Genomic DNA, 24,117 nt, shown 5'->3' on the forward strand with positions numbered 1-24,117 from the left:
TATTTGATGGTTGACAAATAAGTATTTGTTTATGAAATTCATTGTTATGCCCAAAAAGAGTTGTTACTCGTAGAGATATTGTTGGGAATAATTCATATCGTGGGGCTTAAATGAATAAATGCTTGGATATGCATTATATTGTTATGCGTATTTCCTTTTGTTCCACATGTCTAACTCACAAGCATAGAAGGCTCGCAATAGATATCTGTGACATAACCCATAGACTAAAACAATGTTAGAGCCTAATTGCAAGCATAACTTACATTCGTTGAGGACATCCTTCAGGCTTTGGTAGTGTGTTACCATTCTTAATGTATTCGCCAGCTTCTTCATTTGACAAGCCTTGGTAAGGTAGCTCACATAGCGTTGCCATCTCCCAAAGTAATACACCATACGACCTACCAACAAATATCAAAAGCACATAATAAATAAATGTCCACCAAAACAATTGTAATATACAGTCAACTCTCCTAATACCGGACACCCTTGGGTGGGCATATATTTTTCAGTTTTTCAAAAGTCTAGTTTCCCGAAAACAACTTTTTACAGATATCACATTCTCACTGAAAATGCTTGAATGTCCAGACAGTGCTGTATTTCGTAAATATTTGGAGCTTTTTAACTACCAGTCCGGTTTTCAGAAGCTACTTTTAGTGTTTAGGACTTCATAATTTGTCCGGGTTCCAGAACTGAGAATTCCAGTTTTTAATTATTCCACAAAAATGTAAAATATTCTCATTCAATCTTCTGTTTAATTAAAGAAATAAATTACCAGACATCTGATGCACTTTGGAAAACACCATCCTTGATGGACTCTGGCGCCATCCATCGGATCGGTAACAAGCCTCCTCTTTCTTTTCTGTAATAATCTGATTGATAAATGTCTCGTGCAAGTCCAAAATCTAAAGACAGAAATTATGAAAATGTAAGATTAACAAAAATAATAAAAAAAATATTACTTTGATAGAAACTACTGATTTACTAAATTACTTACCAGCAACTTTACACGTTCCATCGGCTGAGACAAGACAGTTTCTAGCTGACAGATCGCGATGTACGTATTTACTATAAGTCAAGAATGCCATGCCATCAGCAACTTCAGTTGCCATTCTCAAAATGTCCTTTAAATCTGGTGGGAGCTTTCTTTCATGTGCCTAGAAAAAATGGGAAAATAATTGATCATAATTTAAAATACAAAATCTATAGATCAAAACCTTATTCTGTTTTGTTTAAATTACTGTACATACATAATTAAATAATCATCATCATCAAATCTAACGTTATTAACAATCAAGCTTATATGGATTCCCATTGGGATGTTACATAAAGCATGATTCAGTTGTTCAAGTAACTCATCATATAGTTCCAAAAACAAATATTATATAGACAATGTTTTTACATACATGAATTAACAGTCTGTACCCATCTAATATAATGTTATGGATTTACAGTGTTTGGGAAGTGTTTGTATATAATGAATTAATGAGCACAACAACTTACTGGAAGATCTGCTTGGTTTTCTGGTCTTCTGTTGCGTAACCAGTTCTTCAAATCACCTTGTGCCATATATTCCATAATCACATAGGTTGGCTGACCTTTTGATACAACCCCAAGTAACTTTACAATATGGTGTGTTGTAATAGCCCTACAAATAAAATTAGTTCATTTTAATCCTTAAATTACAGATATATTACTGCACAGTCAACACATATTCTTAAATTACTGATATGCAGGGGCGTAGGCAAAAAAATTGAACACATTGTCCTGCAAATTTATCAACTTGCCGTGCCGTAACACAAGTGAAGTGGGAACTGACGGCGCAACAGTACTGCAAACATCGCTACGATAATAAAAATGTGGTTGTATGTTTGTCAGGAATATAACAACTTGTTTTTTGTTGCAGTTTATTAGTTTTAACATTGTCATATTTGTGTGCACGTAAACATATTTAAATCATCTAGATTGCCCTAAGCTAAAATGATATCATAATGCAGACGAGGATCAGGCGTTGTTTTCCCTCAATATTTAAGGCCGATTTTTTTTAGAGCGTTTAAAGAACGCCAAAGTCTCCAGGGGGGCATAGTGTCATGGAAAAGTGATATGAAATGAATGTTCTTACTTCATAACTGATGCTTCATTAAGGAATTCAATTCTGTCTCTCATTGATGCGTTAGCCTGTACTGACTTCACTGCTACGTCAGACACTTTCTCACCATCAATGATATTCTTAGCAAGCCCTTGGTACACCATACCAAAGCTTCCCTTGCCCAGTTCATGTATAATCTCCAGCTGATCACGGGGAAACTCAGAGGCATCTGGTACATACACTGTAAAGAAATTAAATTTGTTATCATTCTCTCCCCTTTAAATGCAATATATCTTATTCTGATTTTAAAACCAAGTTAAAAATAATTATATCTTAATGCAGACGACGATCAGGTCATGTTTTTCCTCAATATTTACGGCCGATTTTTTTTTTGACTGGAAGAGATTTTTTACAGCATATAAACATTATCGCCCTGAAGCTTAACTGGAAACTGAGGAAATTCAGATCAGCAAACTGGGAGAGGATCCCCTACTCTTTTTAGTGTACCAAGTTCTTCAAAGTGAACTATATATACACAGCACCAACAGCTTTATGTCCCATCTGAATGACATGACAATGGGAATAAAGGATATTACAATCAGAAATGGCAAAGATATGCTTGAACCATGCCTATCACATGTCTTACACCAAATCCATATCCAGTTTATACAGCAGAAAAAATAGCAACACTTACTATCAGCTGTGCTAAGATATTCTGGATTGACAGAGGCATATAAAACACCGTCTGGCATCTGGGTTTGTCCATATCTACAGTACAAATTAGGAACAACAATTACATGGCAATTCTTATGAAATGAATGAATTAACAAATGAGAATAAAAATTTTAAAAAGGTCTTCGTGCATTACTTTGTCAAAGGCTTTGAATGTGATAAATGATTTTTTTAACCACATTTGAAACCCACTCTGGGGCGTGTATACTTGCTAGTATGGTGATTTCACAAAATGGCAGCCTGATGACGTCATAGGTTTATTAAGTTTTATTATGTTTATTATATATATATGTTAAAGATATTGTGAAAATTTGAAAATTAATGACATTTTTTTAGATAGTGAGTAAATAAAAATCTGTGCAGAAAGAAATAAAAAGATTTAACAATAGGTGATCTTTTAATAACAAAAATAAACTTACTTTCTTTTAAGATACCAGCCCGATGCAAGTACAATAAATAAGACAATCACTGCAGAAACTGCAACCGTAATAATAATCATTAATTTGATATTCTGCTGTGCTACTGTAGATGGTTCCTGTACAGGAGGTTGAGGAACAATGACAGACACCGGTGCTGTCCATGAGCCCACACCACCCAACGTCATAGCTTGCACCGTTATTGTATAGTTTCCTGGCTCCAAGTCATTAATTTTATAACCACCTATTTTGGCATAATCGTCAAACTGAACACAATCACCTTTATTCTATAAAAGAAAAAGTAATTTATTATTGCTGTATATTTGTAATAATATTTCAGTATAAATGCAGTTTAGCATGCATACATGACCTTGATACATTCTGTTCAGATTTGGTTCATTCTACTCCATTCTGTCTAGATGACAGAACTATATATTCGGTAAATGTTGGTTTTTTTTTTCATACATATGTGATATATTTGTGTTTACAAATTTTTGGATGGAATGGAAGTGAATAACTACAATAAAACGCCCAAAATTGCCTATTCAAATTATGACTTTATAAATTTTTATTTCTCATTATTCTAGGGGACAATACATCTTTAAGAAATGAATACATTAAGATCATTATCTCTGAAACATCAAAATATAATATAAATATAGCAGCACTCACATTTTTAGATCCAGTATCCTGCCTACCCTTCCTGTCAATATCATCACCACTCAAGTGGTGAGACACAGTGAAGTACAACACTGGACCATTAGGATACAATGGGGTCTGCCACTTGACTAACACATAACCAGCATTATCATCATCAGCATTATCATCAACATATGATATGTTAACATTGCCTGGTATGTCATCAACATTGTCTGTGTGAAGAAAAAAAAAGACTTATCATTTATCTTTGTTTGATGTACTGTTTTCCCATAGAAATAATTATTATATAGTTAACTGTAGATCTAAATCAGATACATGCACAAAGATATATAGTTAGATAAGATAACTTTAATTCGTCCACAAAACAAGTTGAAATAATGGTGCTTGTCTCATACAAAAATAAAACATGAATGGAAAAACAACTATCAAAATAATTCTATCCTAAAGTTAGCAACATCAATATCAAGAAAAAAAAACTCTAGATGTAATCACAGTGTTTCACCATGGAGAGGAACCACGCAAAAATATGGTGGCAGCAATCTGTCAATCATTCACAAAGATATATGTATTAAAATATATTTGAGAAAATATGTCTTAGAAATTATTAGGTTGTATGCATTTATCATGCAATAACAAAACCATGAAACGATACCTTCTGCCTTGGTTCGTGCCACCGTATACATCGCTTCTCCACAACGGCCGTCTGCTAAACACGCAGACACTCTGATAATGTATTCAGAAAAGTAGTCAAGATTCTGCAGGACTATCTCTGTGAAGATTGTGTGATTGATGACTGGTTCATATTCAACACTAAGCACTGTTGTTGGCGGTACACTGGCCTCGCTAGTTTCATTTATCACAATTATACCATTGTCTTTAGTAGGGAAGGCTGGATCGTTTATAGTGGAATTCGCAAGACCAACAGATCGAATGCTTCTTCTCTTCCTTTGCCTTAAATATAAGCAAAAAAAATGTGTTGTGTATTTAAAAGGTTGATATTAATCACTCGTTGAACTCTGCCAGTAAAAGTACATTGACACGATATGGACATCACTGATGGGAAAAGGAAACACAAGAAAGGCATTATTTCAGTACATCTTAAATCTGTATTCTTTATATAGCTCCATGTGCACATTAATTAGTATTTATTTATTTATTAGCAACTAATTTTTGAGATTATAAAAATGCTTTATAAAATGCACTTAAAAAAATATTAAATTAAAACAAAAAACACAAATAGAAAAGGCAAAAACTTTTCGGTTGATGAGTGAGTCTTTACCCTGCAATACTAGACAAATAAACTTTTGAGTGGATAGTATTTTCAAACTCTGATCTTTCTTTAGCTAGATCTTCATCTATTATTGTTTGTTCATCTTTCTTGCAAGGACATTCATCATCAGATGATGGCGGAGGTTCAACCGTTTCATCTTCTTTCTCAATTTCTGTGTTCACCAAAGAGGGCTTAGCAACTGTCATGAAAATAATACAAATACTTTAATAAATAACTACAAGCTAGCATATTCTGGAATGATGTAACTATGTTTATTTATATCTTGCACTGATGAAGGGCTAGTGTTGCCCGAAAGCTCTGCTAACTTTTCTGGCTGTTTTACTTTATCGTTTTGATTTAGCTTTTCTCTTTTTTTTCCATTGAGATCTAGCCACTGATACCCACAGCATTGTCATTTTTTCAGTAATTTGCCTTTGGATTTATTTATATATATTCTGTCTTTATACTGAATGACACTTTCAGTGCTAAAGCATTGATTTCCAAAGTGGTTAAGTAGAGAACAATAATAAAGAAAAATAATAACAACTAACACAGTAATTTACATTAGTACACACATTTACAATAATGTAACAGTAAATAAAATGTATACTGTGTGGTTCTCATCCAAATGCTTTCAGGATGGCTTTCTAATGCTTCTGTCCTTTTGAATATAACTGCCTAAAGTCGCGGCACAAAAATAGCAGTATTACTTCTAATCACTGCAGAGTGACTGTTTATTTTGAGATAAAGGTGGTTAGAGAAGAAAGGACTATGTAATCAAGTCTATAGTTTTTACACAAAGATTGTGTTGGACTGACATAAAAAGACAACTCTAACCCCCAACTACCTCCTGCTACCAATACTTTGGACTAAAATACCTAAAGTACATGCATTTGATTCTAATGATAAAATAAGCAGGTGAAATTAAAACAAAATATATTATAATAGCAAAACACTATATGTCTACTTACCCCCTCCGCAAAACTCTCTCTCTGCGAAGCTACTGAAATCATCTTTGCGTTTATTGTACTCTATACGGTACTTTGTGATGTTACCAGTAAGAATGGTTGGTGGCTTCCAGGATAGGGACAGTGTATTGACCGATAACTCACTCACTTGAAGCTTGACCGGTTCAGATGGACCTTGCGTAACAATAGTTTAGTTAGTTTAATATAATCATATAAAATAACTCAGAGGCCTGATGCCCCTGGTTTAGGAACCCTAAGTGGTCCTCAAACGCCTCATGCAATTTTAGCCTTTTTCTACATTTTAATTCCTGTTTTTTTTCCCTTTGGGCACTGCTCAGTGGCCCCATAAGCTCCGGGGCCTCTGGGGTTTGCCAGTGAGCGCTCATAGCCATTACACCACTGGTGGCATGTATCTTTGTACTTTTGTATAGGTTATTCTGTATGTTTCTGTTTGTGTTGTTTTGTATTGTTGAGGGCTATTGAAATATTGTTAAATAAATATATATTTGTATTATTCACTTCCATTTACGTAATATTAATATTTAAAAACAAAAGAAAGGAGGAATGCCTTCAAGAATAGAGTTGAAAACAAATGGGATTCTGATGGCCTAAAACAAAGTGTTGATATTCATTTAATACTTACTGCTTTCCAGTGTTCTGAAATACACAATTTCACTTTGTGCACCTTGTTCTTTACCCTTGATTACAAATGCCTTCACATACATGCCATACTGTTTCCAGGATTTTAAACCTAAAATCAAAGCTTCATTTTTAGCTGGGGAAACATCCTGTGTCTCCCACAGGCCTGCATCTCCACACGAACCAACTCCACCAAGAAATGTCAAGTTTTTGAAATCACTGCAACAAAAAACATCCAAACAATAAACAAACCAGGACCCCACGGATGTTACCAGATAATTAAACAAGGAGATCTAAAGCTCTGTTCACACTATCAAACTTTATGTGACAAAAAAATGTGATGCTCCCATATATGGACATGATGATCCCATATCACTACCATATTTAAGCATACCTCTACCATATTTGGGCACATCACACTAGTTTAATAGTGTAGACACAGCTTAAGAGTTGTTGGTGATTGATAAATTTTAATTATATATATTAATTATAATAATAATTATCTGTGAATTAATATATAATTTAAATTATTTTATCAACCATTTAATTTACGAGTAGACTATTTAATATATTAGTCTTGAAGTATTGAGATCAATAATTTCTGTCAACAACTGTCAAATTTATATAATTTACCAACTCGTACGACGGATGAGATATTGTCATTTTTATTGTAAACAAACTCTTAATGCTGTTTTATTGCCATTTATGCTGTTGTTATTGGATGATGCTAAATTTGTTCATACGTAGGTTGAGAAAGATTAAATGTTTTTATGCGTCTTGATTGTTAACACAGATTCTTAAAAACAATCCCAGCTATATTATCGAAATTATTTTTAGTTTGAAAAAACAATTGGCTGTTATGCTTAAAGCGTTTTGTTGTGTTTAAGAACAGATTTAAAAAATATAAAAAATACTTGATATCACATGAAGATCAAAATAAGAAAAAAATTGAGGCTGGGAAAAATTTGAAAATATAAATTGTTCATAATATAATAGAAAAAAAAATCTGCTTAAAGGATTTTGTTGTTTTTAAGAACAGATTTTTAAAATATAAAAAATAAGAAAAAAAATTGAGGCTGGGAAAAATTTGAAAAAAGAAATATAAAAAAAACCCTATATTTAGCATCATATTATCAAAAAATTATTTAGTTATCTTTCTTTCTGCCTTTTGTTGGTAGAGTTTCTCTAAAACTTGTAAACAGAACATTTAGAAAAAAAACCTATATATTTAGCATCATATTAAAAATAAAAATAAAATAAGACCATATGTTAAGTTGTGCATATATTACATTACATCAGCACAGTGTAAGTAAAGCACAATTATTTTGTGATTTTGTATTATTGATCACAAATTTTAACAACAAATATTTTTCAATAACACCTTTCACATGTACAGAATGTATATCAAGGGTCAACTTTCTCAAATGTTATGTGGGTGTGTGTCTCAATTCAATTTAAATCAGTTGAATTTAGAAAGTAGAATTTTCATGTTTTTTTTTCATAGTTCATCATATTAAAAAGAGCATGCATGTCATTTTTACGTGTCCGAATTTCTTCAAAATTTTAATGTGTTGTTGCAGATAATTATTGTTTCATTTTAATAATGTCATCATGTTAAACATTTTGGATATATTAAATTGTCTGTATGCTACAATAGATACAGTATATTCTGAAAGCTGTATAATTATACTATGACAAAACATTCAGCAGTGTAAACATATTTACGTCAGGTTATGATGTCATCAAATGTCTTCGTTCTCATTTTAATGTACATTCATGTTATGTTTTCACGGATAATCAACTAGTCCATTGTTCAAATCTAGTTTCTTTTTCATTTAAAACACATTAAATTGAAATACGGCGTTGATAAATCTCTCTCTTATTATTGTATTCAACAAATAATTTAAGTCGATGTTGAAAGTTGACAATCTACGGGAAATAGTGAATGACATCAACTATAATTCAATTTACCCACATTGTGCATTGTATTGCTAAAACAACATCTTTCTAAAAATAGTAAAGTCCATTGGGGTGAAAACAATTTATTTTTTTCAGTTTTATGTTTAAAGTATTGCATTGTTTAAATTAGATTTTTTTATATAAAAACAGTCTGGTTGATATCACCTTGAGATCAAAATAAGAATATTGAGGCTGGGAAAAATTTGAAAATATAAATTTAATAAAAAGAAAAAAAAATAAGTATGAGAAAAACCACTTTATTTAGAAATAGTCTCAATAAATGACCAACTATGATAAAAGTGGTATGATGATGTCAAAACATCTGATAGGCCAAAATTGTAAATGCTATTGCTATAGAAAGAGTTGATGTATACTTACGTTTCACGCCAAATTACTTGATAGCCAAGCACTGTACGGGGGTCATCCCATGTCCACCCATCACTGTTTGACCAAGTCACATGGATATAATTGGATTCTATGAAACTAAAATCCAGATCCAGCATATTCACTTTACCTAAAAAAAAGATTTGAAAGTTTTTGACATTTTGATATCTAAATACTTTATTTTACCATCTGTCACAGTGTCATTTACAAATAAAATGTATGTAATCATATTTTTTTTTCTTGCAAGGATGAAGGGCTAGTGTTGCCCGAAAGCTCTGCTACTTTTTCTGGCTGTTTTACTTTATCGTTTTGATTTAGCTTTTTGCTTTTGTATCTCCATTGAGATCCAGCCACTGATACCAATCAACAGCATTGCCATTATTTTCAGTAATTTGCCTTTGGATTCATAGTTTTTTTTTCAGTTATCAATTTAAAAGTTAAATATTCATAATCTTGAATCATGTTAAAAGGCGAGTAGAAACAGAAAATGTTGCATTATACTGAATGCTACACTAATTACAACAAGCTATTATTAGACATCTAACACTACAAGGACTGCTACACTAATTACAACAAGCTATTATTAGACACCTAACACTACAAGGACTGCTACACTACTTACAACAAGCTATTATTAGACATCTAACACTACAAGGACTGCTACACTAATTACAACAAGCTATTATTAGACATCTAACACTACAAGGACTGCTACACTAATTACAACAAGCTATTATTAGACATCTAACACTACAAGGACTGCTACACTACTTACAACAAGCTATTATTAGACATCTAACACTACAAGGACTGCTACACTAATTACAACAAGCTATTATTAGACATGTCTGTGAAGTTGGTTACTAGTTCCTAGTTCCTAGTTCCTTATTCAAATTCAATTAAAGGGACAGTCACGTCACAAATATTTTTAAAAACAGATTTTAATATGTAATAATTGTCTAATTGAGTTGTTATTGCATCAACATGTTAGCCTTGACCTCCTCTACATCTTCCGGTCAAAGTTCATTAACATTTTATTCATTTACACCCTCTACGGCGAATAAGTAACTAGCTTTTACGAACGTTATAACACTTAACCTACTTCCTTTTTTCAAAATATTTTAGTATAGATCGATGACCCTTGACCTACTCTAGCATTTTCCACCCTAGTTCTGCGAACTTTTTTGCATCTACGCCTTCTACGGCGAATAAGTAACTGGCTTTACGAACATTATAACACTTGACCTGTAAATTTTTTCAAAATATTTTGGTATGAATCGATCACCCTTGACCTACTCTACCATTTGCCACTCCAGTTCCGCGAACTTTTTTGCGTCTACGCCCTCTACGGCGAATAAGTAACTGGCTTTACGAACGTTATAACACTTGACCTACTTAATTTTTTCAAAATGTTTTGGTATGGATCGATCACCCTTGACCTACTTTACCATTTGCCACCCCAGTTCCGCGAACTTTTTTGCATCTTCGCCCTCTACAGCGAATAAGTAACTGGCTTTACGAACGTTATAACACTTGACCTACTTAATTTTTTCAAAATATTTTGCTATGAATCGATCACCCTTGACCTACTCTATCATTTGCCACCCCAGTTCCGCGAACTTTTTTGCATCTACGCCCTCTACGGCGAATAAGTAACTGGCTTTTCGAACGTTATAACACTTGACCTACTTAATTTTTTCAAAATATTTTGGTATGAATCGATCACCCTTGACCTACTCTATCATTTGCCACCCCAGTTCCGCGAACTTTTTTGCATCTACGCCCTCTACGGCGAATAAGTAACTGGCTTTTACGAACATTATAACACTTGACCTACTTAATTTTTTCAAAATGTTTTGGTATGGATCGATCACTCTTGACCTACTCTATCATTTGCCACCCCAGTTCCGCGAACTTTTTTGCATCTACGCCCTCTACGGCGAATAAGTAACTGGCTTTTACGAACGTCATAACACTTGACCTACTTAATTTTTTCAAAATGTTTTGGTATGGATCGATCACCCTTGACCTACTTTACCATTTGCCACCCCCCAAAAAAATTAAGTAGGTCAAGTGTTATAACGTTCGTAAAAGCCAGTTACTTATTTGCCGTAGAGGGCGTAGATGCCAAAAAGTTCGCGGAACTGGTGTGGCAAATGTTAAAGTAGGTCAAGGGTGATCGATTCATACCAAAATATTTTGAAAAAATTAAGTAGGTCAAGTGTTATAACGTTCGTAAAAGCCAGTTACTTATTCGCCGTAGAGGGCGTAGACGCAAAAAAGTTCGCGGAACTGGGGTGGCAAATGATAGAGTAGGTCAAGGGTGATCGATCCATACCAAAATATTTTGAAAAAATTAAGTAGGTCAAGTGTTATAACGTTCGTAAAGCCAGTTACTTATTCACCGTAGAGGGCGTAGATGCAAAAAAAGTTCACGGAACTGGGGTGGCAAATGATAAAGAAGGTCAAGTGTGATCGATTCATACCAAAATATTTTGGAAAAAATATATAGGTCAAGTGTTATAACGTTCGTAAAAGCCAGTTACTTATTCGCCGTTGAGGGCGTAGACGCAAAAAAGTTCACAGAACTGGGGTGGCAAATGATAAAGAAGGTCAAGTGTGATCGATTCATACCAAAATATTTTGAAAAAAATAAGGAGGTCAAGTGTTATAACGTTGGTAAAGCCAGTTACTTATTCGCCGTAGAGGGCGTAGATGCCAAAAAGTTTGCGGAAATGGGGTGGCAAATGGTAAAGTAGGTCAAGGGTGATCAATCCATACCAAAACATTTTGAAAAAATTAAATAGGTCAGGTGTTATAACGTTTGTAAAGCCAGTTACTTATTCGCCGTAGAGGGCGTAGACGCAAAAAAGTTCGCGGAACTGGTGTGGCAATTAGGAGAGTAGGTCTAGGGTGATCGATTTATACCTAAATATTTTGAAACAATTAAGCAGGTCAAGTGTTATAAGGTTCGTAAAGCCAGTTACTTATTCGCCGTAGAGGGCGTAGATGCGAAAAAGTTCGCGGAACTGGGGTGGCAAATGGTAAAGTAGATCAAGGATGATCGATCCATACCAAAACATTTTGAAAAATTTAAGTAGGTCAAGTGTTATAATGTTCGTAAAAGTCAGTTATTTATTCGCCGTAGAGGGCGTAGATGCAAAAAAGTTCGCGGAACTGGGGTGGCAAATGATAGAGTAGGTCAAGGGTGATCGATTCATACCAAAATATTTTGAAAAAATTAAGTAGGTCAAGTGTTATAACGTTCGTAAAGCCAGTTACTTATTCGCAGTAGAGGGCGAAGATGCAAAAAAGTTCGCGGAACTGGGGTGGCAAATGGTAAAGTAGGTCAAGGGTGATCGATCCATACCAAAACATTTTGAAAAAATTAAGTAGGTCAAGTGTTATAACGTTCGTAAAGCCAGTTACTTATTCGCCGTAGAGGGCGTAGATGCAAAAAAGTTCGCGGAACTGGAGTGGCAAATGGTAGAGTAGGTCAAGGGTGATCGATTCATACCAAAATATTTTGAAAAAATTTAGCAGGTCAAGTGTTATAATGTTCGTAAAGCCAGTTACTTATTCGCCGTAGAGGGCGTAGATGCAAACAAGTTCGCGGAACTAGGGTGGAAAATGCTAGAGTAGGTCAAGGGTCATCGATCTATACCAAAATATTTTGAAAAAAGGAAGTAGGTCAAGTGTTATAACGTTCGTAAAAGCTAGTTACTTATTCGCCGTAGAGGGTGTAAATGAATAAATGTTAATGAACTTTGACCGGAAGAAGTAGAGGAGGTCAAGGCTAACATGTTGATGCAATAACAACTCAATTAGACAATTATTACGTATTAAAATCTGTTTTTAAAAATATTTGTGACGTGACTGTCCCTTTAATTGAATTTGAATAAGGAACTAGGAACTAGGAACTAGTAACCAACTTCACAGACATTTATTAGACATCTAACACTACAAGGACTGCTACACTAATTACAACAAGCTATTATTAGACATCTAACACTACAAGGACTGCTACACTAATTACAACAAGCTATTATTAGACATCTAACACTAAAAGGACTGCTACACTAATTACAACAAGCTATTATTAGACATCTAACACTACAAGGACTGCTACACTACTTACAACAAGCTATTATTAGACATCTAACACTACAAGGACTGCTACACTACTTACAACAAGCTATTATTAGACATCTAACACTACAAGGACTGCTACACTAATTACAACAAGCTATTATTAGACATCTAACACTACAAGGACTGCTACACTACTTTCAACAAGCTATTATTAGACACCTAACACTACAAGGACTGCTACACTACTTACAACAAGCTATTATTAGACATCTAACACTACAAGGACTGCTACACTAATTACAACAAGCTATTATTAGACATCTAACACTACAAGGACTGCTACACTACTTACAACAAGCTATTATTAGACATCTAACACTACAAGGACTGCTACACTACTTACAACAAGCTATTATTAGACATCTAACACTACAAGGACTGCTACACTAATTACAACAAGCTATTATTAGACATCTAACACTACAAGGACTGCTACACTACTTACAACAAGCTATTATTAGACATCTAACACTACAAGGACTGCTACACTACTTACAACAAGCTATTATTAGACATCTAACACTACAAGGACTGCTACACTAATTACAACAAGCTATTATTAGACACCTAACACTACAAGGACTGCTACACTGATTACAACAAGCTATTATTAGACATCTAACACTACAAGGACTGCTACACTACTTACAACAAGCTATTATTAGACAATAACACTACAAGGACTGCTACACTAATTACAACAAGCTATTATTAGACATCTAACACTAGAAGGACTTCAGCAAAATGAACCATTGTAGAACAGAACAGAAAAGACAATAATTAGAGCTCTATAATTAGATGTTAGTACTTAGTACTTAAGCACTATGCTATTATATGTAAATGAAAAATAATAATACTTTACATCTAGCATGTGTGATGTATGTGTTATTGTTTGTTTTGTAAAATCCGGAATAAATTGAATCGAATTGTTGGAACTGTATGTGGTTAAATTGGTTTTAAAAACAAGTATATCTTAGCTAAGCTTATTAACAATGTTGACAGGTAAGATACTGATACGCTGCTGTCCTCTTACCTTTGGAACAAAACAGCTGTACATTACTAATTATTTCTTAATGAGGATCCTTATATTGAAATTTTGTTTTAAATCAAATATTCAAGAGCCGTTCATTATAATATCATGATAATTTGGATACAATTTTTTTTAGCAATGATCTGTTGTTCAAGTTATGTTGGGATAATAAAGTATGTTTTATCTAGGTTTACTCTGATAATTAATTATTGACGATTAAAACAAATTTAGGCTCAACAATTTTCCCCGAATAGGTGTGTTTCTAATGGTTGTCAATGCTAGAACATACCCGGCCGCACACAGTACTACAAAGATGCTTCGCATTTTAATTGCTGAAATATATATATATATATATTTACTTACATGCTTTTTGGTGTCCATTAGATGATGGTGAGATATCAATGTCCGTCAGTGGCGCTGCTCCTTGAATTAGCTTCTGAAACTTTTTAATCTCAGAGATGCAAAGTTTAGGATTTTCATGAAACGAGAGTTTAGAGTTGTTGCCCACGGTGATGTTCACATGATTATCATTTGAGAAGATTTTCTCCAGGTTACGATTCTCCAAAACGTAGAATGCATATTTACTACAACAAATATGGAAACAAATTTGCAAATTTTAGAGAGAAACATATGATTAGTTTAGTGCACACAGTTGGTATTTATGCATTTTAAAGACACTTTCTCTACATTTTTTTATCTTATTTTATGTTCACAAACTCCACTTTTGTTTGTAAAACATTACAAATTTGAAAATAACTTTATTCTAATTCGTGCGCAGATTGATATTCTTGGTTTGCAAGGAATAACAACGGAAGAACTCTCAGCGAGAATACCGGGTCTTCCCCCGATTTGTATTAACAGATTCTGCCAAAAAAAAGGACAGACAACGTCAGGCTAGTGTACAATGTTTACCAGCTAGACCTACAAAACCAAGACTAAATGACTAGGCCAATTCAAAATTGAAAACTCACTTGTTTTTTAATTCCTTTGCCTGGATTTCTCGAAGACTCTTCAAGAAGTCCAGGGTAACAAGTGGGTATGAATGCGAGACTGAAACAAAACCAGACACCACTTCAACTTTGCCAAGACTCTCCTCTAGGCCTTTCCGAATGTTAGCTGCAAGTAAATATTAATGAGAAAAAACATCATTGTTTCACAGTAGTATGTAAATTACGCAATCCTTAACCAATTTTATTCCTTTAAATTATTTCTTAAGCTCTGTCTACACTATCAAACTAGTTTGAAAGAAAAGTGTGATGTGCACAAATATAGTAATGATATGCCCAAATATAGTAGTGATATGACATCATCATTTCCATACATGGGCACATCACATTTTTTGTCATATAAAGTTTGATAGTGTAGACAGAGCTTTACAGATACACTCCTTTGAATAGTAATTAATATTAGAAAAGAAATCTTTAATTGTAAGAATGTTCTTGTTTGTTTTCTGTGTATGCATTCAATCATATTTAATACTATAATGTTCATTAAGGCCAAGTAAATAAAATGATATGTTACTCGTCTAGAGATTTTGAGAAAGAGGAGCACTTAAGTTGCTTACCAGTGTGGCAAGCATGCTTTAGCACTGACCTGCTAGTACTACCCCAGAATTACATAGAGGAAAAAATATATTTTATTTAAATTTTAACAAAACAAAATAATAAGAAATAAATTTAACAAAAAACACCACAACAAACACATATTTTACTCATTACAATATTATTTATTTATTTTAGTTTTGTATGTTGTTTCTTCTTTTTCCTAAATACCTTAAATTCCTAAATGTCTCTATACAATTTTATGAGTCAAATAAATTGAAATCAAAGTTTACACTGGCAGGCATCACTATAGTAAGTACACATTATAGTATTAGTTATGAAATGAATGGACACAGATGCATCTCACATTCTTCATGGTGACTTGAGGATAATAAAATGCACAAACAGTGAAGAAAAATCAACTGTAAATGATTTTAGTAAACATGATTGAACTTTAGAACATTCTAGGCCAGCCTTCCAAAATAATCAAATGAATGTATTAGTGCTATAGGCTTCATGTATGAAGTTTGCACTAAATTGGTAGAAGAAGGTACATATTACCAACAATCAAATGAAGGTACATAACCAACAATCAAATGCTCCAAGTCTGTAGTCATTGTCGTTTTTATGTTAGTCCACCAGTTGGCGTTTCGATTTTTGTCTGAAAACTACAGACTTGTAAAGGGCATATTAGAAATCGATTTGTACACCACAAATCATCAAAATCATTTTCTACACTTCACATCCAGTAAAAATAAACAAATTATTATAATTAGAAGATGTTGATATTTTTTTCTTCACCTGAATTTTTAATTTCAATTTCCAGTGAGCCTTCAATAAAGGTACAGTCTTTGAATCTTTCTGCATCTTCTAATGACTTGATTGGTTGCTTACTACTTTGACAATCTATAAAATAACATTATAACGATTATTATTATTTTTACAATTTTATTTCAAAACCACATCAAGAAACATTTTTTTAATCCATAAAAAGTTGACCCATGATATGAATTATAATAATAAATAAATTTTTGATCAGTCATAGAAATAAGATCATGCGCAACAAGCGCTACGCGACTCTGACATCGTCAAAAGGCCTGGCTGCAAATTTACTTCAGGAAATATATATTCCCTCAAGCAAGACATCATTCCCTCGGGAATGTCAAATCTTATATTTCACCTCTAAGGAGTCAATATCTGTATAATAATGTTAATATGTTACCTGGATCTATTCCACAGTTTCCTATCTTACATCGTTCACATTTGCTCTTATTGTTGGCAGTGTAGCCACTAGGACAACGATCAACGCACTCATTGGTAGACTTGTACCAGAATCCAAAATATGTGATGCAATCATCCATGGTAACACACCTATGTTTGTGCCACTAAAATGACAGTAAGAAAATACTTAATAATAACATTTATTTACATAACATTTATATTGCATACTTTGAAACAAAAGATAATAATGTACAAAGCAATATCAAAATAATATTAGGTCTAAAGGTCTGAGGAAATTCGGATTAGGCCCTCCATGGACCCACGGCAGCCAGTAGTGCAGCAAAGACACACAGTATACCCATGTATAGTATTCATTTTTAAATAAAATACAGTTTGTGACCTTAAATGAGAAATAAACAAATGTGGGGAAAGTGTCTTTGAGTGGTACAAAAAATATTTTTTAACATTAAAAACATAAATGTATTTACTGCAAAACCACCGCCACAAAAACAAATAAGAACACTTTGATTTTATGTAAACTAAAAAATAAAATGGAAAATCTTACCACTAAAGATGATCTTGGACATTTGCGGACACATTGTCCATAGGATATGAAGTACCTACAGGCATTGCAATGGTACGGATCTGATGATGGTTTGGAGCAACCTGCGATGCAAAGTTCACTACAACATGTGTTTTCATCAAAACAATTATCTCTACACTCAGGCGGACAAACTGAAATACAAAAAATGGTAATAATGTTATTTAAAAGGCAATCATATATAGTGACTTGTAATATTGGTAATATTTCATAATTATCTGTATATTGAAAAGATTGATTTTCAAAAACTGTGTGCACTAAAAGTTCTCAAGATCCCATTCGGTGGGATACCAACGGGATCCCGACAAAAAAATCTATGAAAAATTAAAACGGTTACAGTGTGATCCTGGCGAGATTGTACGAACCCCAATAGGATTCCAGACAGTTTTTTTTTTTTTTTAATTCATGACGGATATAATGAAATACAGAGTGGGTGGGTGGGATTTACAGCAGTAAATTAGCACTCCTAGATTTCAGATTGATCTACTGACACTGTGATGATTATTATAAACACTGCTATTAATTGATGCTATGGCATTTTAGGGTATAAAAACAGCATTTTGGACAAGTTGTCTATACTTGTGGTAATTTAATGACTTTATCCTTCATTGGTGGTTGTTTTAATTAAAGGTGCAAGTGTTGTAAAAACAATTAAGATATCAGAATGTGTAGTCTTTGCATATTTGGTGAAGCCTTCACATACAATAAAGGTAACCACAACTACCATAAACTATCATTGTCAGACATTCCAATCTCACCATTTATATTACAATTATTACATCAAAATTATAATCCAGGTAGACTAAATTAATTTATGCTTCCACAAAAATTATCAGTAAGTTTTCTGAAAATTAAATTAAGTACGCAAGTTTGGGATCGATTACCGACTCGACTTTGTGAATATTTTATCATGAATATTAATGAGCTTCCCTAAGCTGCTGAAAAACAGACTTTCCATGAATTTACACTGAAATTTAATTTTTTTAATTTCTCGTTACTACTTTTTTATTTTGACATGTCTATATTTGTGTATGTTTCCTTATATGTGTAATATATTATGATATACGTAGTGTACAGAAAGTAAATTTCTGATATTTTATACTGGACAAATAAATGCACATTCATTATAATAGTTTTTATGTAGTAAACAAACAATATTAAAATTTTAAGCCCAGAATCCTCCTTCAAAACCCAAAGAAGTCAAAGGAGAACAATAACCTCTGCTTGACCTATTTAGTTCATATTTTTCTCACTCAATCAAAATCACCCCACTAGCATTTACTATTCTTCAAAGTATTGTAAGGTCACTGTGTATTTTGTAAGTGTACACCACACAACAACTTCATATGCAATATTTCTCAGCATGATCAAAGCATGATACTCCCAGTATACATTGCATTTACTTTGGGAATTTGCCATCACTTTACTGTTAAATATCATTACATACAGAATAAATGGTTACTGACACATAACTAGTCAATAAAGGGTCTATAGACATGTCAATAAAGGGTCTATAGACAAGTCTAGGTATAGATTTTAACAGCATTATGTAGGTCATTCCTGGAACCTAACACAACACTGTATTATTTGACATCTGACATGAAGTCAGTCAGAATACAAATATGAGTGAGTGATATGTTATTGTGACACACATTGTTTGTTTGGTGGTGACACACACACACACACACATGCTAACATTATGACGAATCATGACATTAATAAACATTTTGGTTTACAGTATTTTATTAAAATGTTCACTTTACGAATCATTGATTTACAATGGGTCGTTGACGTGACAAACAAATAAAGCGTTTAAATAATTGATTTCTGGCTTGAAGTTAAAATTGATACGTATCGACGGACGGTCTAGAAAAAAAATGATCGGAGGTTATGTATATTAGCTGCACATATAATTACTGCATGTAACAGTTGCATTCCATTTTAGACATACAGTCAACCTTCTCATTTACGTACCCCTTGATCTGAGAGACGTTCGTAAATGAAAAAGTTTGTAAATGAGAAGGGAAAAAAGCTATAAAAAGTTGTGTAAAAAACATGACCAAAGGTCCTATATATCATGATCACATTGATTGAACTAAACATGCATAAAAATAAGATGTAAATTAACACTTTGACTGCTAAAAAGATTGGTATCTGCTTCTTGTCACACTATCTTTGTACTAAATGACGGAAATTCCAGCGTTTACTTTTATTGTATTTATTTTAACACAAAGTGGTATAAGAACTTGCTCGTGAAGTTTAAATCAAAGTTTGGTTTGGACTGCAAGTATTTTACCCTTTGAAAGCTACTTCAATGTCAAGTTAAGTCACACATCTATTGCTAATGGAATCAACAACAAGTTTTGAGGGCAAGCCTCACCCAATTATTAAATTGTAAACATTCTCCAGACTTATCATAAGATGTTATCTAACCAATAGAAAGTCCAATCGTGACCAAAGAGAAAGCAGATGCAAGAAATAAGACTTAAAGGATATGGGAATTATTTGTATGCGTGCTTTAACCAATATAAAGATCAATATACCATCAGTAAATACTGATTATTTTAACCTGACAGAGGCTAGCTGCTTTGACCACTAGCACTTACAATTACATTTATCCTCAAGTATTTCCTTAAACCTACATTCCTTTAGTAAGTTAGATTTCCTATCATTAAGAGAATTCTAGTAACATGTTTGTAGATTTTATAAGCTGGCTGTCTAGGAAACCGTGATTATCACTGTAGTAGAGTGTTTTCCTGCATCCCCCTGCTAGCCCACGTCTATGGAACGGCATTGACGTCCACATAAAAAATAGAATTTTTCTCCCTGTTTTCCGCAAGAACATTAGGAAACATTTCTTTTTATTCAATCCGATAGGCTCTGATTTTTTTGTACATTTTCTCTGTAATTGTATTGTACTTGTCTTGTCTGTGTTATTCTGTATTATTACTTATAATTTATTTTTATTTATTTATAGAAAATTATGTTTTGTTTGTTTATAGGGTAATCTTGTGACAAACGTACTATTGTACTTCTTGACATGACCCTGACTATATATATTATGTAAACAAACTGTAATACTTTTATCAGTAGAAATAAATGTTTATTACTGTTAAAAATCAAACAAAAAGTAAATTAGCTTATCTAGGTTACCTGTTAAGTAGATTAGGTAACAGGAAAAATTAGTTTTATAATAAACAGATTCTGATTACAAATTCGATTGATTATTATAAGGTAATTGATAGGAAGTAATATAGAATGATCAAATTAAACTATGTCTGCTTGATAGTTGACACACAAATTAAAGAATATTCATTTCCTCTATGCATGTGTTTGTTTCAGCAAATGTGATATTCTTGTTATTCTCGAAATCTTTGTATAGATATCAAATGTTATTTATTTGTTTTTCCAAAAACTAATAATACGATGATATTAATGACAAAACACTTTGTAGGTAATTAACATTTTAAGATATTGTGGGAGAAAAAAACAGATGTTTTATGAGAATAAAATATTGCTAATGACATGCAATAGTGGAAGATTAATTAGGGAAGGAAAGGCACAATATTATTAGGATAAAGAGAGAATATAGCTATTGAAACTTACATAGGCGATAGAAATAATATAAAAATGATTACTTAGATGGGATTTAAGTTAAAAGGAAAATAGCTATTGTTAACAATAGAAGAAAATACTCATGTGAAAATGATTATTTGATGGGAGGCGGCAAATATACCAACAGTAGAGATAATATAAACCCTAATCCCAATTCCATATTCAGAAAAAACATGGGAACAGACAAAGGAAAACTTCAATAAAAAGTCTATCTACATTTATTTAAATTTTTTAAAATTTTTTTAAAAACAGTGAGTCAGTTATCAAAATGTTGATCTCAAATTTTGTTTTCAGTTACTAGGAAATACTGGAAAAATATAATTCAAAAGAAAAAACATTTTTTTTTTCTCCGTTTACATCTTCGTGTCAAAAAGACATGGTCAAAAAGACATGTGCAAAATGTCATGAATCATGTAGAAAGTTGATTAAAAATTAATTTTGCTAATTTTAAATGCGCCTGTGCGTAACTTTTTGTGAAACATGCCATTTTTTTTTAAAATACAGGAAAAAAAGATGATGATTCCATACATGATACAATTAACAAGGAACTTTAGAATAAGTAAAAGTGCGGATAACTATAAATAATGGTGGTCTTGTACAGGAAATTCCCCTAATAATACAGGCTACTAGCTGTGTGTCTGCCAGTGTCCCCTAGCTGTGTGTCTACCAGTTCCCCCTAGCTGTGTGTCTGCCAGTTCCCCCTAGCTGTGTGTGTCTGCCAGTGCCCCCTAGCTGTGTGTCTTCCAGTTCCCCTTAGCTGTGTGTCTGCCAGTTCCCCTTAGCTGTGTGTCTGCCAGTGCCCCCTAGCTGTGTGTCTGCCAGTGCCCCCTAGCTGTGTGTCTGCCAGTTCCCCCTAGCTGTGTGTGTCTGCCAGTGCCCCCTAGCTGTGTGTCTCCCAGTTCCCCTTAGCTGTGTGTCTGCCAGTTCCCCTTAGCTGTGTGTCTGCCAGTGCCCCCTAGCTGTGTGTCTGCCAGTGCCCCCTAGCTCTATAGAAAAGCATTCAGCTACAAACAAGTCCATGATGTAAATTGGCTGAGTAAAATTCAGGGATCATCTCAATTCGTGAATATATGCCTATTAAAGAATAATTTAGACGATCCCATAACTTATTATGTTGTTGTCCGATAGGCTTGGAAAAAGAAATGATGTCGATCTTGTAAAATAGTAAAAAAATTTATTACAAAAAAGGGAAAACCCAACATTTACTTTAGAGTATTGTTTTGCAGATTTTTGCGCAAGAAAGCAAGATTGAATTGGAATACGTAAGACTTACAGCGTAAGATTTTTACCAGTTCTGTGCCTTCTGCATTCTATCACACATGCTACTTCATATAAGAACATGGGGGAAATGATACATTTTAGAATAATTCTGAGGTATGTTTATTTATCGTCAACATTTTTTCAGAGAGATTTTGCAACACACAAATTTCAGAAAAAAAGTTGGCAAACCCTAAAGCTGTTGAAATTTTTTTTAAAATAGAATAAAAAAAAATATATGCAAAAGAAACAACCTGAATGACGCACGCTATTGAAACAATAACCTCAAACTCTGTGTCTAAACACAGTTTAAATTTGACCTTGCTATTTACATCATACGCTAAGACGCTATAACGCCATAGCCTAAGTAACAACCTTTCACAAGTTAAAACAAAATATTCGCATACACAAATAGTAGTCATTCTGATAATATTCTAAAAACCTACTATTTCTATATCATTACCATGAACATTACGTTTACAATGAAATTTATTTGCTATTTAATTCAGAAAAACATTATTATAAAAGGTTACAAAAAGAAAATGTTTACAATGAAATTTATTTGCTATTTAATTCAGAAAAGCATTAGTATAAAAGGTTACAAAAAGAAATGATTTGAAGGCGGACTATTAACAGAATCTAGATCATGGTTGTCTAGTTCAAATTAAGATTTACATTTCACATTTATTCCATGGTAAAGCCACTTGTATAAAGTAGGACAAGGTTTTCACCTCTGATATGATTTAATAGTATCCATGAAAAAAGACAGAAATGAGCACTTACAGTTTAAAACAACATCAAGTGAAATGAGAAAAAACTTAATTATTTTTTCTTAATGAACAGCGTTTTTCAAAAGCTCTTTATAATGTCTTGCTGTCTCCACAATTTAATGATAGATTATGTATCTTTACATACGGAATAGAGTTATTTTATGTTTTATTTAAGGGGGAGTGTGGCACTCAAAACATTTCTATTTTTCATGCATTTATTACTCATTATAAAAACATTTAATGAAGAAAGAACAATTAATTGAAACTGTTGTCGAGGGGATTTTGTTGTAAAAAATATTTCTTGTTTACTGTCTTCTTTCACTTCCTATTAATAAATGTGTTGTAATTTTTTCCATATCTATTGAGAATATTTCTATATATACAGATCATAAAAATGAGGTACCAGAAAAGACCAGGTTTAATTAGTAGAACTGGTGGTAGTATATTGGTTCTGGAGTGATATTTTTTTTCATAATTTCAAATCTGTTATATTATAGTATAGAAAGCTGAACCAGGGGCCTTGTGAAAATTATGTTACTCTTTTTTTTTTAATACGATGTCTGACATTTTAAATTTCAAGTCGTCATTTTGGCAACCTAATATTTGCCGTGAGTGGAAGAAAGGGAAACATGAGAAAGTTGAACTAGAATTGTAAAACGCTCTGAGTTAAATAAAAATGGAGGTACTGTATTTCATGGGAATACCTACTATACACAGGTTTTTAAAAACGACTGATCTGTTTAATTGAATTAGTGTGATTGCTAACAGTACACTATCAAGTGAAGCTACTACAATTTGAAAGCAAAGCAAATACAC

General features: G+C 33.0%; 1 protein-coding gene across 3 annotated transcripts in view; it reads right to left on the reverse strand.

The window, feature by feature from the left end:
• Positions 1-24,117, reverse strand: part of LOC144854759 (insulin-like peptide receptor) — a 45,651-nt gene that overhangs the window by 3,782 nt on the left and 17,752 nt on the right. For all 3 annotated transcript variants that reach the window (XM_078712724.1, XM_078712723.1, XM_078712722.1), the window contains exons 3-20: positions 17,624-17,793; positions 17,060-17,222; positions 16,639-16,743; positions 15,268-15,412; positions 14,660-14,880; positions 9,109-9,244; positions 6,776-6,990; positions 6,136-6,306; positions 5,174-5,363; positions 4,547-4,845; positions 3,907-4,106; positions 3,238-3,521; positions 2,781-2,854; positions 2,120-2,327; positions 1,501-1,645; positions 995-1,154; positions 773-902; positions 264-398 (exon numbers count right to left, since the gene is read on the reverse strand). In XM_078712724.1, the coding sequence (XP_078568850.1) occupies positions 264-398; positions 773-902; positions 995-1,154; positions 1,501-1,645; positions 2,120-2,327; positions 2,781-2,854; positions 3,238-3,521; positions 3,907-4,106; positions 4,547-4,845; positions 5,174-5,363; positions 6,136-6,306; positions 6,776-6,990; positions 9,109-9,244; positions 14,660-14,880; positions 15,268-15,412; positions 16,639-16,743; positions 17,060-17,222; positions 17,624-17,793 (3,151 nt within the window). The remainder of the gene's footprint in view (positions 1-263; positions 399-772; positions 903-994; positions 1,155-1,500; positions 1,646-2,119; positions 2,328-2,780; positions 2,855-3,237; positions 3,522-3,906; positions 4,107-4,546; positions 4,846-5,173; positions 5,364-6,135; positions 6,307-6,775; positions 6,991-9,108; positions 9,245-14,659; positions 14,881-15,267; positions 15,413-16,638; positions 16,744-17,059; positions 17,223-17,623; positions 17,794-24,117) is intronic.

Source organism: Antedon bifida, chromosome 10, assembly GCF_963402885.1.
Source record: "Antedon bifida chromosome 10, ecAntBifi1.1, whole genome shotgun sequence".
NCBI classification, from domain to species: Eukaryota; Metazoa; Echinodermata; class Crinoidea; order Comatulida; family Antedonidae; genus Antedon; species Antedon bifida.